The sequence below is a fragment of the Balaenoptera borealis genome (assembly GCF_965194805.1).
Source record: "Balaenoptera borealis genome assembly, chromosome: 12".
NCBI classification, from domain to species: domain Eukaryota; kingdom Metazoa; phylum Chordata; class Mammalia; order Artiodactyla; family Balaenopteridae; genus Balaenoptera; species Balaenoptera borealis.
In genome coordinates this window covers 74,928,506-74,947,710 of record NC_138869.1, presented here as the reverse complement: position 1 = coordinate 74,947,710, position 19,205 = coordinate 74,928,506, and the positions used below count along the sequence as shown (strand labels likewise).

At 48.4% G+C, this 19,205-nt stretch overlaps 1 protein-coding gene across 2 annotated transcripts in view; it reads left to right on the top strand.

Moving 5' to 3' along the window:
* Positions 1-19,205, top strand: part of LRFN2 (leucine rich repeat and fibronectin type III domain containing 2) — a 188,408-nt gene that overhangs the window by 133,261 nt on the left and 35,942 nt on the right. Inside the window, exon 2 of one of the 2 annotated variants that reach the window (XM_082347817.1) lies at positions 7,933-9,357. In XM_082347817.1, the coding sequence (XP_082203943.1) occupies positions 7,958-9,357 (1,400 nt within the window). In that variant the 5' untranslated portion in view covers positions 7,933-7,957. Of the gene's footprint in view, positions 1-103; positions 9,358-19,205 lie in introns of those variants that run through there. The other variant, XM_082347816.1, reaches the window with a different exon arrangement.

The following is a 19,205-nucleotide window of genomic DNA, read 5'->3' as shown; positions in this document are numbered from 1 at the left end:
GAGTAACGCACTTGCAGTTGACAACACAGCCGCGAGACAGCGTTTGTTCCCATCAAAGCTGAGCAAATCAGCTCGCCTCCCCTCCCTCTCTCACCCTCCACGCACAGGCAGGCCCTCCTTCCCCCACACAGCCCGCCGGCCACCGCACCCGCGGGTCCCCCAGTCACCGCCTCCATCCATGCGGTGCCCCCTCGCTCACCCACGAAGGCGCCTCCGGGCACACTCAGGCACGCCTGCCCCCCTCACACACACACACCCTCCACTCGTGCTCCACGCCCATCCGTACACGGGCCTCCCTCATTCACACGCGAACGCTCATCCACACACTGGCTCACACGTGTCTCAAGACAGAAGAGGGCTAGTGTTCCACGGCCCTGGTTGTGAATACGTTGGGTAGAAGCCACTTTCCGTTCAACTCTCACTACCTATCATTAGTGTGGGAACTAAGGTCTCTTGCCTTCGATAAGCGGCCTGTTCGTGTTAGTCATTGACGAGGATATGCGTGGCTTTCCGATCATGTTTGATTCCCACGTGTCTGACGTTTCCACAGTGGCCCAGGCTCAGCGGGTACCTTATAGCACGAGAGCTGTACGGAAGCGTGCCCTGGGCTGGATGCCCCAGAAGTGGACTTGAAACAAGGACTTGAGTGTAAGTGGCTTATTTGGCCCGTGATCGCAGGACTCCCAGGAAGAGGAAGAGGGGTGGGAGGTGACGTGGGGAGGGGAAGGCAGCCAGTAACAGGGTGTGTTAGAAGCAGGCGGGTGCGAAGGGCCACTGCGGCTCAGTCTCACTGGGGACCCATAGGAGACTGTGCACGACATGCTTCCGAGTCGTTCCACCCAACCGGCGAGGAAGCTGAGGTCTTTATCTTCCACCCCCCTTACTAGCCTTGGTTGGGGGGCTGTTCTCCAGGGCATGAATGCGCCAGCCTGGCTGGCCCGCCCCAGACGGGGGCGAGCACACTCCTGCAGTAAGAGGGCGTGTACAGGGTCGAAGGTGCCAAGGTGTACAGCTGTTCATGCTGGAGCTCTCATTCATTCATTCATTCTCTATCAAACACGTGCCTGGTGCCTGCTCTGTGCTACGTCCTGGGCTTACTCCTGGGTATTCAGAGCTGAACAAAATACAGTCCCTGCCAAGAAGGGGTTCCCAGGTGAATAGGGTAGAAAACAGGGAAACACATAATTACACTGCAACACAATCAAAGCTATCGTGGATGTGTTAACACGGAGGCATCGTGCTGTCACTGAGCAGACAGGAAGCAGTTCTGAGCTTAATAGCTTACTTAGGATAACAACTGCTTACCTTGCACAATAGAAGTTTAAACAGAGCCTAAGTGGGCTCATTCTGCCCTTGGATGTTTTAGACTTCGTTTCCCTTTTCTTTCCTGTTACCTCTGCTATCTAAGACCAGTCTTTTCAGCTAGTTTATGAAGAAGTCCCAGGATTTGGGATGTGGCCTCTGTCTCCCCGGCTTTGCCTGGGGACGGCACAGGGAATGTTTTTGCCCATCCTGTGTGGGTGTCTTTCTGCAGCCATGGAGCTAGGACCTTCCAAGGGCAGGCTTTCTGGCCTTCTCTGTCTCTGTCTCTCAGTCTCTCCCTCTCCCTTCAAACTAGAAGCTGTGACTCCAACATCAACATAGAAGCTGCCTGTGGTCAAAAGCTATGCCTCCCCCCATCAGACTGGGAGCTCTCTGTGGTCAGGAGCTATCTCCCTCTCCAACACATCCACTGAACTTGCCCCCATCCCCTCTTTCTCGAGATTCTAGAAGGATTCCTGTGCAAAGCAGCATCAGGGAGCGGGATGGAGAAAATCAGTTCTCTGATGCTAACTCATTTCTCTTACCCTCAGAAGAAGCCCCAGACTGTTACTTCCTAAGGGCCTGAGAGGTGGAGGTGCTGGCGACGGGGCAAGGACAGGGGCTGGAAGCCTCAACCTGGAACCACGCACCGGGCTGGAGGCAGGGTCGCCACCTGACAACTCCTAGATCAGAGAAGCAGCCCCTTCAGGAAACCCATGTCTGAAAATCAAGTTTCCTTTTCCGGTCCCCTGGCTCCCGTGCAGGTCCCTTCAGGGCTCGCCTTGAGTGGTGCGATTTATGGGGAGCAGCAAGTACTCTGAGAGGGCAAGTCTGGGAAAGCAGACGCAGGCGGCTGCCTCTCCTGGCAGATACGAACCCCTCCCCCTCTTATTAATTCACACTTTCCTGTCGGCCTGGAGCACCCTGGAGGGGCCATTTCTTTTTACCTGAAGCAGAGACAGGCATCTTACTTGATTTACAGGCTCCAGGGGCGGGTGGCTCCTCGGCTGGTTGCTAAGGTATCTTTTAAATGGAAATCAGGGTGGAGAGATATCACATATATCGTGCCAGCCATCTGCTAAATGTTGCCTCTTCTGTCTGGAACAGCTCGAGGTGGTTCTGGCAGGAAGGCAGGGCCAGGGGCTGGGGGAAGGGCGAGGAAAGTCTGTGGTTTCCACATGAAGTGAAGGAACAGGAACTTTCCTCTTGTGCTGCCATGTCTGCCGTGTCCCTTAGTTTTCCCCTTTCTGTCCTCATCGTTCTTTTTTTCCTTTGGTTTTAAATATAAAATCCCATCTGGAGATTCTGATTACAAACCACCAGCCTAGTTCCACAACTCTATATTCATTGCCAGTATATTTAATTGTGTGCGTGCGTGCGTGTGTATGTGTGTGACTCACTACCATCGGGCCTGACAGGTGGGTCTTTCTGAGCCAATTAGGCCTCAGCTTCTGAGAACACCAGCAGCGTTCCTTCCAGGCCCATCCCCAAGCAGGAAACACAAGTGCCCAAATTTAGTTGAACAGCTGGGTTGTCACAGGTTACTAAGCAATCTCATGGTAGAGGCAGCCGGTTTCTACGTACACCAGGCACATGGAAGCCTCTAGAGGGGCCTCTTCTACTCTCAGGGCAGCCTGGAGCCAGACTATCCTGAGTTCAAATCATGATTCTTCTCAGGGGAGATGGGAGAGTTTGGGCAGGTCCAAGTCTCTTTGAACCTCACTTCCTGGTGGTAAAAACAGGGGTAGCAATACTCAGGCCATGAGGTACGGTAGATCAGGTTGCTCACTGCACAAGGCTGTTCCGCTAGGGAGGACTCCAGACGCCCAGTGGGGACACCTCTTTCCAATTACACCAGAGCATCTTAATGGACTAGTGGCAGCACTCGCCTCGCAGAGTTGTTGTGAAAACCGCGTCCAGAAACCTAGGGAGGAAGGGAGGAGAACTGTTCCTACCCTGGGTAAACCCCCAGAGACATGCTGATTCTCCCAGGCACTGCAGGGCCAGGGGAGATTGTTTCTGTTCCTCTCCAGCTCATCGCCTGGTCTCTCTGGCAACTTCCCTGACTCGCCCCTCCCCTCCCCCCCAGTCCTGGCTCATAGACATTCTGAGCAGACAAGCTCTTGTTCCTTTGCAGATGGATTCCTCCCATGAAGGCTGATTCTGACATTTGATACCAGCATCCATTTCATAGCCTCGCTTCTGATCCCCACGCACCTCTCTCAGCTTCGGCCCCTCCTGCCTGCTTTCATCTGCTTCTTTGTTCCTGATACCAGCCTTCTACTCCTAATCCGCCACCTCTCCGTGGTCCCCTCCACCACCTACACCATTCCGAGATGCTTAGAGGGACCTGGGTTGCTCTTTCTAGCATTTGTTCAAATCTCTGCTCAAAAGAGAGATCCTCCCCACCCCCCCTAGGTGTGCACTAGTTGCCTGTTATCTACCCCGTTCCCCTCACCTCCCTCCCAACTTGGGGTTTAAGCTGCTTTTTGTTGGCTATAAGAGTAATAAGTGACGGTTCTCAGAATACAATTTTAATTAAGATTCAATAGTCACTTCTCTGTCAGTAAGCTCCCATGCTGATTACTTAAAATATATTTACCCAGCTCTATTATGTCACAGATATGAATTCATTAGATGTTTGTTAATCCTCAACAAACTCTTTTTTTAAATGTGGTTTGTTTAGCATAATTTACAGGGGCACAACTGTTTGAAACCATGGGCCCCATGCAGGGTGTGCATCCCAAAGTGTCCGGATCGTTCCTGCTTGCTGCCACTGCCGGAGGGCAGGCGACAGAGGCAGGGATGGAAAGGCCCAAGGATGCCGTAGGACAGGGCAGTCAGTCCATATCGCACTGATGCCGCCCATGCTGGTCAACCTTCCAGGACACAGGGCAGGGTCAGAGAGGGAGGAGAAAGAGGATCTGGAGGGACAGTGGAAGATACCCCCACAGGCCGCCAACAGCCTCGGCTCTGGACTCAGATGCACTTGACAATGATTATTACCATTTCCTGTGTGTGCAGCGATGGGAAGATGTTGGAAAGTGCTGCTGAGCCTTAGAAACTGCGGTGTTTACTGACAAGAGCTCATGAGGAGGATGCCCTTCTCAAGGGGCCAGAGGCTTTCAGAACCCTACCCGCCCCCCATAAACATACACATGCACATAGACACAGGCACGCGTGCACACAGCCACCTCCAGCTTAACTAGCAGGGGACCTCCTTGGGGGTGGCTATCCCTGTGTCCCCAGTGGGTGTAGGAGATACCACTCACCGCTCCTTGAGCAGATGAAGTGGCCAGAGACCTCTGACCTCCCTGACTCTATGACCACAATGAGCCATATGCTTGAAAGCGCACGGATGGCTGCCGGAAGATACTTCTGAAGCTTCTGTGTGACCAGGCCACTCCACGAAGATGGTTTTCTCAGCTGATTAGCCAAGTGAGCCCTGGACAGAGCTGATACAGAACTCAGAACCTCAGTGACAATGCCAGAAGCTCCCTTGGCTCAGCACCAGATTTTATTCATTCACTCATTCGATACTGACTGGGCACTTACTACAAGTCGGGTGTGGTACTGGGTGCTGGGATACAGTGATGGGTGGACAGGGTAGATAAATTCCCTGCCTTGTGGAGTTTCCAGTCTAGGGAGACAGACGTGTAAGTGATTAAGGAATTGTATAAGTGTGGTGAGCAATACGTAGGACAAGTATAGGGTGCTAAGGGGCCCATAGCAGGAAGGTCTGTTTTGGTCTAGGTTTTGGAGAAGCTTCCTGGAGCAGGTGCCACTTAAGCTGAGCCTGGAGGTGCACTAGGAGCTTGGTCAGGCGGGAGTGGAGGCGGGGGAGAAGCCAGGAAGGGAGCAAGGCTTGGAGGAAGTCCCGGAGGAAGATCAAGCCTGGCAATTATAAGTGAGAGAGGTTGAGCGTAGTCGAAGCAAGAAGAACAAAGGAAGAAAGAGTCGTGAGAAAGAAAGTGGAGAAATGGGCAGAACCAGCTCTTGCAAAGACTTGTCCTTGTGCTAAACATAAGAAGAGGGTCAAGGCAGATGGAAAAGATTCCTGTTTGCTTTATCAGCACCCAGCTAAGTATGGACCTAGAAGGCCATGCATTTGGGCATGGAGAAGGTGGCACAAAAGCTTCCACATGTAGACACCTCTGGGATGGATGTGCCTTGTGGGACCTGGGTCAGGGCAGGCTGGTACCCCTCAAGGAGGAGATGGGTGAGAGCAGGGACTGGAAGGGTGGGCTTTTGCTCATGGGAGCTCAGAGCAGAGCTGCATGGAAATAGGCACGTTGACAAAGGCTTTTAATGAGGGTGACCATAATGAAGAAGATGTAAAGAAAAGAAAATCCTCTGGAACAGAGGTAAGCAAACTTTTTCTGTAAAGGGCAAGACAGCAAATATTTTAGGCTTTTGCTGGCCATATTCTGTCTGCTGCAACTACTTACTTCCACCATTGTAGCGTGAAAAAAGACACAGACCATATGCAAACATGAGCATGGCCGTGTTCTAATAAAACTTTATTTACAAACACAGGTGGCAGGCTGGATTTGGCCCTTGGGCTACACTGAGCTAACACCTGCTCTAACGGTGCTGTCCATTGTGGAAGCCCATAGTCGCATAAGGCTATTGAGCACTTGAAATGTGCTCTAAGTGTTAAATACACTTGGATTTTGAAGACTTAGTACAAATAAAAGAATGTTGAACATCTCCTTCATAATTGTTTGTATTGATTACATGTTGAAATAATTTTTTGGATATAGTGGGTTAAGTAAAATATATGATCAAAATTGATTTCACATGTTTCTTTTCACTTTTTTAATATGGCCATGTAATTTAAATGTAATTTAATATGTAATTTAAAATTATATTCGTGGCTCGTATTATGTTTCTATTGGACAGTGCTGTTCAGGAATAACACTCACTACAGATAAAATGCAAAGTAAATCTCACCCTGAAGCGTTTCAGGTGGGAGATTTACCCTTAAAGAGACACAATGATGGAACTCAAATCTTCACAATAAAGTCATATCTGATTGGAATAGGTTTTTAAATTTACTATGTATCTTTTTTTTATCAGCCAGTTGTTTTGTCTGCATCTGTGCTCCTTAAACTGGGAGCAATAGAGCTCTACTTCCTCAAGGCATTAATAGTTGTTATGCAAAAAAATAGGAGTATATTTAGCTTAAAAAAAGGAGCAATGCTGAATTAAACATTAATTCAAATTTCTTTACTGCCACAGAATTTCTCAACCCTTCTACGAACTTGCTAGTGCATAGAGAGCTTTTGCAAGGGTGAGCAAGAGTGGGCTGTGCTTCCCAATTCAGTGGCCTTAGGAGCCTTCCTTGCAGAACCCTAATTAGCACTCCTAGAAGGCAAATCGAGAGCTGTTGATCTGCATGATGCTACACAGCCAGTGTGCAATGATTTTCCGAAAGTCCAACTCAGTTGATGTTCTTAGTACTACATAAATAGAGCCACATGGAATAATGATGAAACTGTAAGATCTGGAGATTCAAAGACCTGATCCAAAGCCCTGTTCCTTCCTTCCCTGGATAGTCATTCTCACAAAAGCACCTACTGTGCGATAGGCAGTGCTATAGGCCTTTTATTCAGTGGTGAATAAAAACAAGCCCCAACCGTTTCGGGCTTTTTTGCCAGTGCAGAAGACAAACAATAACAAGACACGTAGGTGAAACATACAGTAACTTAGTGATCAATTCCAAGGAGAAAACGCAGAGCAAGGAAGAGGGATGTGCACAGAGGGTAGGACCTTGGTGAGAAGGTGACTTTTGCATAAGGACGTGAAGGAGGCTCTTAGGCCATGGACAAGTCCTCATTTATATACACAGATAAGCCCTTCCCTGTGAAGGGTGTTCCTGAAGCCCAGATGAGGTGATGTATATGAAGGTCCAGGCAGGGGACCCAGCACATACTAAGTGCTCAGAAGAAGTCCATGCCTTGGCTTCCCATCCCACCCCCTTCTTCACCTCCCTGAACTCTCAGAGATTCACCCACTATGTGGATTCTCCATGGGGAAGAACTTACCCAAAGCCAGTTCCCCACTAACCTTGGCATCTCCCAGGGACAGCTCTCTCCTTGTCCATGTTCTTGTTCTTAGGGAATGCTGGTCCAATTTGATTTCATGCTGAGCCTAATCCGATTAAGAAGGCAAAACCGCTTCAAAATACAGCCATAAAACACGTTTCAAATCCAATGATTATTAGATGAGCCACTGGTATGGAATTATCCATCCATGCATCCATCCAACAAATATTTATTGAGCATCTACTGTGTTCCAGGCACTGTGCTAGATGTGCAGGTTTTAGCAATTAACAAAATAGACAAAAGTACCTGCCCTCATGGAACTGACATTCTAGTGAGGGAGATAGAAAATATTCCATAAACATAATTAATAAGTAATTAAATAGTCTGTTCCAAGGTGATAAGAGCTAAGGAGAAAGGAAAAAGTAGAATTGTATTGGAGGGACTGGTTGAAGAGATTACACCTGCGTGAGCAGATGCTACTCTACTGCTCCCCAAGGCAGGGGGTGGGTGTGAGGGAGGAAGCTCTGGGCCAGGGCTTTAGGAAGTCGCCTCCTGACCCTGACCTTGTGTCCCTCCCTTCCAGGCGCCGCGGCCTGAGTGACCAGACCATGGAGACCCTGCTTGGTGGCCTGCTGGCGTTTGGCATGGCGTTTGCCGTGGTCGACGCCTGCCCCAAGTACTGTGTCTGCCAGAACCTGTCTGAGTCACTGGGGACCCTGTGCCCCTCCAAGGGGCTGCTCTTCGTACCCCCTGACATCGACCGGCGGACGGTGGAGCTGCGTCTGGGCGGCAACTTTATCATCCACATCGGCCGCCAGGACTTCGCCAACATGACGGGGCTGGTGGACCTGACACTGTCCAGGAACACCATCAGCCACATCCAGCCCTTCTCCTTCCTGGACCTCGAGAGCCTGCGCTCCCTGCACCTCGACAGCAACCGGCTGCCCAGCCTCGGGGAGGACACGCTGCGGGGCCTGGTCAACCTGCAGCACCTCATTGTGAACAACAACCAGCTGGGAGGCATCGCAGATGAGGCCTTCGAGGACTTCCTGCTGACGCTGGAGGATCTGGACCTCTCCTACAACAACCTCCACGGCCTGCCCTGGGGCTCCGTGCGGCGCATGGTCAACCTGCACCAGCTGAGCCTGGACCACAACCTGCTGGACCACATCACCGAGGGCACCTTCGCCGACCTGCAGAAACTGGCCCGCCTGGACCTCACCTCCAACCGGCTGCAGAAGCTGCCCCCGGACCCCATCTTCGCCCACTCCCAGGCCTCTGCCCTGACTGCCACGCCCTTCGCTCCACCCCTGTCCTTTAGTTTTGGGGGAAACCCACTGCACTGTAACTGCGAGCTTCTCTGGCTGCGGAGGCTCGAGCGGGACGATGACCTGGAGACTTGTGGCTCCCCGGGGGGCCTCAAGGGCCGCTACTTCTGGCACGTGCGCGAGGAGGAGTTTGTGTGCGAACCGCCTCTCATCACCCAGCACACGCACAAGCTGCTGGTCCTGGAGGGCCAGGCGGCCACACTCAAGTGCAAGGCCATCGGGGACCCCAGCCCCCTCATCCACTGGGTGGCCCCCGATGACCGCCTGGTGGGGAACTCCTCCAGGACTGCCGTGTATGACAACGGCACCCTGGACATCCTCATCACCACGTCTCAGGACAGCGGCGCCTTCACCTGCATCGCTGCCAACGCCGCCGGGGAGGCCACGGCCACAGTGGAGGTCTCCATTGTCCAGCTGCCACACCTCAGCAATAGCACCAGCCGCACGGCGTCCCCCAAGTCCCGCCTCTCGGACATCACTGGCTCCAGCAAGACCAGCCGGGGAGGTGGAGGTAGTGGGGGCGGGGAGCCTCCCAAAAGCCCCCCGGAACGGGCTGTGCTGGTGTCCGATGTGACCACCACCTCGGCCCTGGTCAAGTGGTCGGTCAGCAAGTCCGCCCCCCGGGTGAAGATGTACCAGCTGCAGTACAACTGCTCCGACGATGAGGTACTGATTTACAGGTGAGCCCGGGACTGCGGCAACACAGGGAGATGTCTGGCTGGGCCAGGAGGAAATGGTGGGGAGGGTTTTGAGCTGTTCCCACCTATGCTCCACCTCCCCAGAGGTGTCTGTGGGATTCTGGGGACAAACTGCACCATTTATGCAGGTGAGAGGAAGTAGAATGAACATTACCTACAAGTTTAAGGAGAGGGGACCCCACATGGGCAGCCCAAAGAGATGTGTATGTCGGAGGACCGTACCTCCAAGGGCCGTGACTGTGGTAGGTGGTCTCGTGACTGTGAGCCTCAGAACTTTCTGTTTTGAGCCTCAGATGGAGGGCACACAATAACAACGAGCAGAACTCTTGGCCAAAGAATCTGACTCCTCCAAGGAGGGATGAATCTGACCTTCACCTGGACTTGTAGGCAGTCACGGTTAAGGTCAGGAGGTGTAAAATTCAGATCGTCACGCTGCCACTTGCTAGTCATTTAATTCTCTTGCCCTGCCTCAGTTGTCCTCATCTGTAAAATGGGGATAATCTGCACCTGACTTGGTCAGCAGGTAATTGAACTCAACTCAAACTGGCTGAAAAAAAGAAAAAGGGAGAGGTAATGTGTTGGCTCATGTAATTGAAAACTCGGGGACCTGCCTCAGGTAGATCAAAGGCCCCACAAACATCCTGCATTCTCAGTTTCTTAGCTTCCCTAAGTTTCATTTTTCTTTTGGTTTGGCTTCACCCTCAGACAACCTCTTTCCTCTGGGCAGCCCTAGAAGGAGAAGAGCCTCCATGTCCCAGTTGGTCCCGCAGAAGCCCTGGATGAGCTCTGATTAACCAGAGCAGGTCATGTAAGCCTACTGAATATTAGAGGGGGGGGGTCATCCTGCCCACCTGTCCTGACCACTCTGGGTGTCAGTCTCCTCATCTGGAAGTGGAGACATCGATGTTCATCTCCTTCTGTGATAATCAAAGGGCCATTTCCTAGGCTGATAGAAAGGGAGATTAAGACTGAAAAGCTGCAACAGAATTGCCTAAGTTTTTCGGAGGGAGGGAGGCGCCCACAGATGATGGGTCCAGGCCGAAGGGTCGGGGGCTGATCACAGGTGTGTTTCCTTCTTGGCCAGCCTCAGCTTGTGTTAAACATGACAGACATGGCCTAGAATCTTACAGCTCAAGGAATGCATGGTTTCTTCTGAAATCCTGTGTGTTTTATTGTATGCATTTAAAATGATTATTCTGAGAGGGGATCCCATATACTTCGCCAGACAGCTGAAGTGTCCATGGTATAAGAAAGGTCAAGAACCTTGATCTGTCAATGAGGTTTCTTCCAGCTCTGACTTTCTCAGTTGATGACTCGGTCTCTGGATGGGAAGGTGTGGGGAAAGGAAGGCATTTATTCACCAAACGGAGTCCATGAGATGGAGGGTGGGTGCCCCATGGAAGCTGCTGGAGCCAAGGAACTTCCCTTACCTGGCGTCATTTGTGCGGCTTGTCTGGAGAGCAGCTTCATTCTCAGGATGAAAACAGCATTAGAACTTAACTGAAGTATATGCGTGTCATATATATATATATATATATATGAAATTAAACAATATATATTATGTATTCATATATATATGACATTAAACAATCTGCATATATATTTTTCCTACTTATAAAAGTAATAGTCTTTGTAGAAAATTTGGAACATAAACAAAATGATAAAGAGAGAGAAGAAAATGACCTGTAATCCCACCACTCAAAATTAACCAGGAGCATTTGGCCTCTAAGTTTTATTTCAGGTTCAAAACAATACTTACGATCCATCTAGTGTGGCCTTTTGTTTCTTAATTCTTTCCACTCAGCATTGTAGCTTGCTTAGATCCCATGGTATTAAAGTACTTTTCATTTGGCTATACCGTAATTTATTTAATCAGTCTTCTATTGTTGGACATTTAGGTTGTTTCCATTTTTCAATATTAAAAGTAATGCAGCAAAGAAAAAAAAGTAATGCAGCAATGGATATATCTTTGTACATAAATACATTTGTGCAACTTCAGTGATTTCCTTAGCATATTTTCTTAGGGGTTGAATTACTGGTTTCACGGGGAAATTATAACCTTTATACATTGCATATAAACATTTATTTATCCTCTCACCAGTGGAAGGTGACAGTGCCCATTTTGACCGCACCCTTGCCAATTATAGAACATATAATTTCTTTCATTTTTGCCAATCTCATAGGTGAAAAATGGACCTTGTTTTAATTTGCATTTCTTTGATACCTTGTGAGGTTGACCTTTTGAAAATAAGTATATTTCTTCACTTGTGAATTTATTATATGGTTTTGACTTTGATATAAAGTGTAAAGGCAAAAAGCTACCAGCTCCGAGGCTTGCAAAGGCGCAGGATGAAGGGACATGCAGTTTGTGAGGGGGAGATACTGGCATCAAGGTAGCTGGAAGCCAAGGTTGCCAAGATGGCACCCCTCCCTGGGGGTCTCAGAAACCCTCCGAGGGCCACGGGAGGGGTCGGAGGTATGCTTCTGAAGTCACTCAAAGCTGAATTCAAAGTGCTTTCATTTGGTGATTGAGATCCTGGAGACACTAGCTTTATAGATAGAAATATAGGCACACCTCAGAGATATTTTGGGTTGGGTTCCAGACCACGGCAATAAAGTGAATATTGCAATAAAGGGAGCCACATGAATTTTTTTGGTTTCCCAGTGCATATAAAAGTTATGCTTACACTATACTGTAGTCTATTAAGTGTACAACAGCATTATGTCTAAAAAAAGTACAAACTTTAATTAAAAAATACTTTATTGCTAAAAAATGCCAACCATCATCTGAGCATTCAGTGGGTCATAGTAGTAGTGTCAAAGATCACTGATCACAGACACCATAACAAATATAATAATAATGAAAATGTTTGAAATTTTGTGAGAATTACCAAAATGCGACACAGAGATATGAAGTGAGCAAATGCTGTTAGAAAAATATCCCCTATAGAATTCCTCAATGCAGCGTTGCCCCAAATCTTCAATTTGTAAAAAACAATATTTGCAAAGTGCAATAAAGCAACGTGCAATAAAATGAAGTAAATGGAAACATCAGAAATCTTAGGGAAAAAATGCAGATAACAATGCAGATTTCCCCTTATTGTGGTCTTGAAGATTAGAAGAGAAGCAGCATGGAAAGCTCTCCAAACAGTGCAGGCACGTAATAGTAAGTGCTCAAGGAATACAAATTATAATTATTATTGTTATTAGCAATAGTGATGGTTGTAGTAACAGTAATGGTGAGAGTTGAGACCATTATCTTGTCTGCCATCCTGGGCAAGCAACGGGAAGAGTATGGTTAGATATGCAATTCAGTCTTTAAGAAGTTGGATTTCCAAAATTTATAGAAAAAGGACAGCATGAGTCTGTAGCCAGATAATAGTAACAGCAATCACCAGACAACATTATTGCCAGCTTACTGTGGGTTTCAATGTAGCTTTCCAAGAAGTAAATATCTCATTTAAATCTCCTGGACATATCAAGAAATATAAAAGACCAAGAGAATTAAAACTCTCCCAAGGTTGTGCAGCCAGAACGAGGCAGGACTGATCTGAACGCAGGCCTCTGGTTTCAGTGCCTAGACTTAGCCACCATGGCTGTGCTGCCCTCACCCTAACAGTGAAGCTGGCTGTTAGGACAAATGGGAGACTCCAAGAAGGATACAGTGGATTTTTAGAAAGGAAATTGTCCCCATAAGAAAGAAGAGACACCAGTGGGCTGCACAGTGGCTCTGTGACATGCTCGGCCTTCAACAGGGATGTGTACAAAAGAGGGGCAGAAGGGCTTCTATCCAAAGATGAATATTAAAGAGGAGCACACACTGTACAGAGGGCAGGGCTTTTAATCCATGTTCATAGCAGGAAGGACAAACGTGCTGGTTAGGAAGGAGGCTGCAGGGAGACTAGACAAGAGCCACAGGCAAAGCCACACAGTTTCCAATTGGCCTCCACCTTCCCCAGCAAGAACAGGGCCAGCAATAATGGTACACATCTGCGCTGAGAGCTTACTTGAACCGGGCACTATTCTGAGGGCTCTATGTGTACTAACTCATTGAGTTTTCTCAAAACCCCAGGAGGTGAGAACTATTGTGATTCCACTTCCCATATAAGAAACTTGCCCAAGGTGTTACATGGAAAGTAGCAGAGACGGAATTGGAATCCAGGCAACATGGGAAGGGCAAGACCAATACTCAAGGAGGAAACCAAGGCCAACAGAGACACATCACACGTACCCCAAGGGTCACATCCCAGGACGAGAGGACACTAGCTGAGTTTCCCAAGCCCATGGGGGTGGGCCTGAGACAACATGGACAGAAAGAGAAGTGCCCAAAATGGGAAAAGGGTGGATAGTCTGCTTTTGAAGACTAGACCCCATAAAGCATAGGATGCTAGGCTGGGCAGAATTGCTCAACAGATGGCTATAAGCCCTTGGCAAAGAATGCTGATTGCCAGGACCCAGCATGGGTTCCCAGGGGACAAATCCTGCCCAAGTATTCAGCTGTCTTCAGGGGACACTATGACCCAGTATTTCTTTCTTTTTTTTTAATTGAAGTATAGTTGATGTACAATATTACCTAATTTTACAGGTGTACAACATAGTGATTCACAATTTTTAAAGGTTATATTCCATTTATAGTTTCTACAAAATACTGGCTATATTCCCTGTGTTGTACAATATATCATTGTAGCTTATTTGCTTTAAACATAATAGTTTGTACTTCTTAATCTCCTACCCCAATCTTGCCCCTCCCACCCACTGGTAACCACTAGTTTGTTCTCTATATCTGTGAGTCTGTTTCTTTTTTGTTATATTCACTAGTTTGTGACCCAGTAGTTCTTTTAATCTGCCTCCTTGTCATTCACGAGGGCAGCCCTCCTCAATGACATCCCTCCTGACACAGGATTCTCCACAAGACCCCACACCTAGGCATCTCCACGGGGGAAGTGGGCCAGAACCTCTGGGGTGATAGATGCTGTTGGAAAACGTCCTAGGAGTTTCCACTGGCTGTGACTCACTGCCGTAAACAGAGCGTATCACAATTGTAAAGGACACTTGACAAAATCTCACCCTGTGTTTGGGCCAAAATGGAGACGTGTGAACTGGTGAAGTGGACTTGTAACTGGTCAAGTAATCAGGTGCTTAACAAATTGATGTGAGCATGGGAGAAAGCCTCTGCCTTGTGCCCATACCTGCCCCCATTCTGTACAGCTAAGTATGTTTTCTTATTGACATGGATAATGACACAGAAAATATGTATTCTCTTTCGGTTCAAAAACTCAACTGCATGAGTTCAAGGTGAGGCACATCTGGCTTGACTGGAATTTTGTGTGGCATCGGCTCAGAGTTTTAGCTGATCTCAAGGACATCATGGCCGCAAAGTGATGGAGCTGCCAAAAGACTCCTGTAATTTTGGGTTGTGTTAGCAGAGGTGAAGTGCTCAGATCATGGGAGGTTACGATTTTAATCACTGAATCATTCAAGCTGGTCAGAGTGGAGCTGTAACACGTTTAATACAGGATGACAGAGTCTCAAGAGATTATCTTTACCAATGGCAATATATCCAGAGATCCGTTGATGAGAATGGGATTCTAGAATCTTGTGAGATGGGCAGAGGTTACCTTGGAGATGACAGGATTTGGGAAAGGAGTCATATATGCCTTAATTTATTCAAAGAATGTATGAGTAGGAGAGAGAAACACACACACACACACACACACACGCACGAAAGCAGGCATGGACCCATTACAATAAAAAATTCCAATAGCAGCATCTGTACCTACCTCATTGCTCTCCATCTGGCTGCAAAATGATTTGGCTTGTGTCTTTCTTCCTCTCTAGCATGTGCTAGTCATACCTACTCATCTCTGTATCCCCAGCTCCTAGTAAGTCCTGGCCCACAACAGCTATTGAGTCAACACCTGGTGAACTGAACAGAATGGAAATGAACATCAGAGCTGCCCAACAGCAGAATAAACAAGGGCTGCCATAAGGTAGTGAGCTGCCCGTACCGGAAGGGTTCAAGCAGAACCCGGCTAACTCCATGCCGGGGATGTCGAGTGGTCAGCCTAACTGTAACATTTGACTTAAGTGAGCCCACCCTGATGGTCTATGGCTCTGTTTTCTTATTACCCCATGATCAAGACAATATGGTTATCACACTTGCTAAATCCACCTGCTTTTGCCAGTTGGGGCCACATGGCATCTTGCCTCCCAGGTTAAGGGTGCCCTGTCTCATAGGGGTTTAAGCCCTGGGGCCTGAGGCCACAGACAGGGACCTTGGTGGAGGCTCAGTTGTCCAGCCAGATTGGACACGTCATTGACAGGTCACCATTGACCAACACCATGGGCCTACAGAAGCCCTGGGGGCTGTGAGCTGTGTCTGAAACATCAGGTTCTATTCTATATACCAGGAAGGGGGAGCAGAGGCATGGCTAATTCCAAGCCATGGATAACTCAGGATTTGAATTTGGCTATGAAATAGTGTCTCACTTTTATTTTTTTAAATCAGATAATTAGCTCCCTAATTATCTAATGGTTTTTGCTGACTTCCCAAGCCATTTGCCTTCCCTGAGTATACACGGCTGAGCCCTGCCGGCAGCCCTGGGTCATGCTGGACACGTACAGTCCACGAGTGGGGCCTGGCCTGTTTCCCGTGTGACTGGGGAGGGCCAGCTCCCCCATCTGTCTGCCCCAGGGCCTGCCCTTTCAGGAAGTGGCTAGCATTAATGGGGACAGTGTCAGGGGGGTGGGGAGGAGTCATTGAGGGGAAGAGGAAGGATGGCGAGAGGGGAGTCAGAAAGAAGGGGGCCTCCCCTCTCCCATGAGAAAGCAGAAGCCCATCCCAGCTCTGCCTCATCCCCCACGTGACATGGTAAGTTAAGTGCCCTGCATGTCATTAGCAGCCCAAATGACATTCACAAACAATTGCCTCCAGGCATGATGTTGGAACAGTCCCCAGGAGGGCCAGCGGAACAGCCAGCATACTTCTATAGCACAGTGTGGAATTAGCCAGGATGCAGCCTTGTCTTTGTGCAGCTTATTCTGCTGTCATCATCTCCGTGTAGAAAAAGTGAGGGGTTATGAGGCAAGAGACCTGAAGATGGTAGAAGATAGTAGCCATTCCATGCACCGCCCCCCCCAATTATCTTCAGACCCCCCCCCTTCCACGCCATATTCTTCCATGATTGTCAGACATACTCCCCACCTTGGGGGAGACTGAACCACCCCACAGAGTTTTGCAGGGCTGGGGTTGGGGCATTGTTTTTTTTACTGTTGCTCTGTTTCCCATCTGGGGAAAGAATAAAATGGCAGATTCAGCCAGTTTCTACCCCATCAGGATCTTATGAATCAACACCTCAGTTGGTCCCCCCTACCCCATGAAAATGTAGCCCTCTCCACCTTGGGGTGGAGGGAAATTTACTGATGAACCTGGGATCTTGTGGATATGGGGAGAAACTGCTACGGACAGGTGCTCCCTAAAGGAAGGGTCATGCCATATGCAAAACCTGACACCTATGCAGGGGGAATGTTCTTTCACTCAGCTGCTTCTTTGACATCTCAGCTTCTCCTGAAACAGTGGATTGAACCCTGACAGGCAGAGGAAAAAAGGTGTAAAGGAGGAAATTGGGGTGGGTGGGGTAGAAAGATCCCCGGCAACTCCCTGGTCAGAGCCAGATCAGCCTGCCTTGGGTTTTATATTTTTCTAAATTTCTTTTACATTGCTTGACAATTGAAATCTGATATCCACAAGCGGAGATGGACAGGACAAATATTATACCCATTTTATAGATGGTGAAACTAAGTCTTTAATGAATTGAGTGGATTTCCCAAGGTTCCACAAAGCAAAGACTAGAAATGTGGTGCCCTACATCCAATGCCAGGTACCATGCTGTGGGGCACATCTCACTGATATCTCAAGGAGTTTTCCTTAAGGCTGGAGACTTGGGCTGAGGGACACCAACTATAACTTCTTTTTCTTGGAAGGATGGGGTAACCCACTGGGAGTCTGCTGAGATTTTCTCTTCCAGCTTTAGTTGCTTTCCCCACATTTCTAAGGCCTAGCCATGGCAATTAGGATGAATAGAAAACCTAACCTAATGAGATTTAAGTTCATAAGGGTTTATGTCTCTTGTGTAAGAGAAGTCCAGTGGAAGAGAGTTTAGCCTGGGTTTCTGGGAAGCATGGCCACCAAGGGCCCAGCTCCTACCTCTCTGATCTGTCATCCTCAGCACACAGTTTCTGTCCTTAAGGTTCCCTCATGGTGCAAAATGGCTGCTGGCACTCTAGCTTTCACATCTCCTTTCTATACAGCAGGAAAGATAAAAAGCAGAAGGGCCAGAGGGCAAAGGGGAGGAGGTTCTCTGAAGCTCTACCCAATAACTTCTGCTTATATCTCTTTTGGCCACACGTGTCTGCAAGGGAGGCTGGGAAATGTCGTTTTTTAAAACTAGGCACAATGCACTGCCAGTAATATAGAGACGACAAAGAGGCAGCTAGCACTTCTAGAACCTGAGTTTGCACCCTAACTCTACCATTTACTAGTCTTGGGATCATGGGCAAAACACTGCATCACTGTCAGTCTCTGTTTTCTTGTCTGTAAAATGGGAACAGAGATTCCTTTCTGTATATGTTATATAGACAGTGGCATGAACTGAATGAGATCACCTATTTGAAAGTGCATCTTTCATAGTCAACTGTGAAGTACAGGATACGTATCATTACTTATTGTTATTAGGAGCCTGTCCACTTTCCTTTCTTAGTCCCCTCTTTTTGTCCCTGTTCTCCAGCCTTCTTCTTGTGGCTCCATTCTTCAAAACCTTACTCTAAGAGAACTGTAAACTGGGAAAACAATCTGATAGAGTTTTAAGAGATCAAGGTATAAGGTGTCACCCCTTTCAGAAATCTTTGCAGTTCAATTGGAAACTCTGAAAGACCCAAAGCAGTGAATCTCTAATGGTGGAATTTCAAAACCCACAGCAAGTTTGTGCATAGGAGAGAAATTTTTCAGGGGTGCCTTCCAAGAGCATCTCAAATCATATCACCACTTTATCATCCTGCCCCTCCTGCTCTGCACAAGAAGATGACTCCACTCAGATTCAAAAACCTTCAGGGCACCTGTTCAGAAGTGACTAAATTCTCTACTTGTCATTCCTTCTTTATTCTCAAAAAGTTCTGTCTGAAGACATCTTCGAAGGGAGAAATAATTAGCAGGAGTAAAGGGAGTAGAATTGTGCATCCAGTCTACCTTTCTTTTGGAATGTGGCTTTTCCCCCTCTAGTAAGTGAGAACCAGAGAACCAGTCCCTTGTTAATTTTATGTACATTTGGTTGGTTTGGGGGTGGGGGTGGGGATATTACTTATTTCTCACCAGGGAATTACCAAAGAAGGTTTATAGAGGGAGGGGCTAGGCTTGAGGAGTGTCTGGGACTTGGGGATCATGCTGGTGGTGGCAGCCCTCAGAATGACACCAAACACAAACACTCATCTGACAACTAGAATTTCCCCCAAACATGTTCACAGCAGCCAGCTCCTTTCAGCCTCGTAACAGCTGCAGGAGAACTGCGGGTGGGGGAAGTGTGAAACCCAGGCATTCTGACCTGGAGCCTGAGGTTTCCCACCACCCCAGTGTTCCCCAAGCCTAGCTGTGCACCGGAATCCATGGGGAGCTGTATCCTCTCTCCAAGGGATCCTGAGTCAGCTTGGGGTGGGGCCCAGGCATCTGTGTCATTAAAGCTCCCCCAGTGACTCTGATGTGTGTTCAGCATTGGGCTGTTGTACCTAGGGAATGGGCGGTACTGGTGGGCAGAGCTGCTGTAAATCCCACGGCTGGG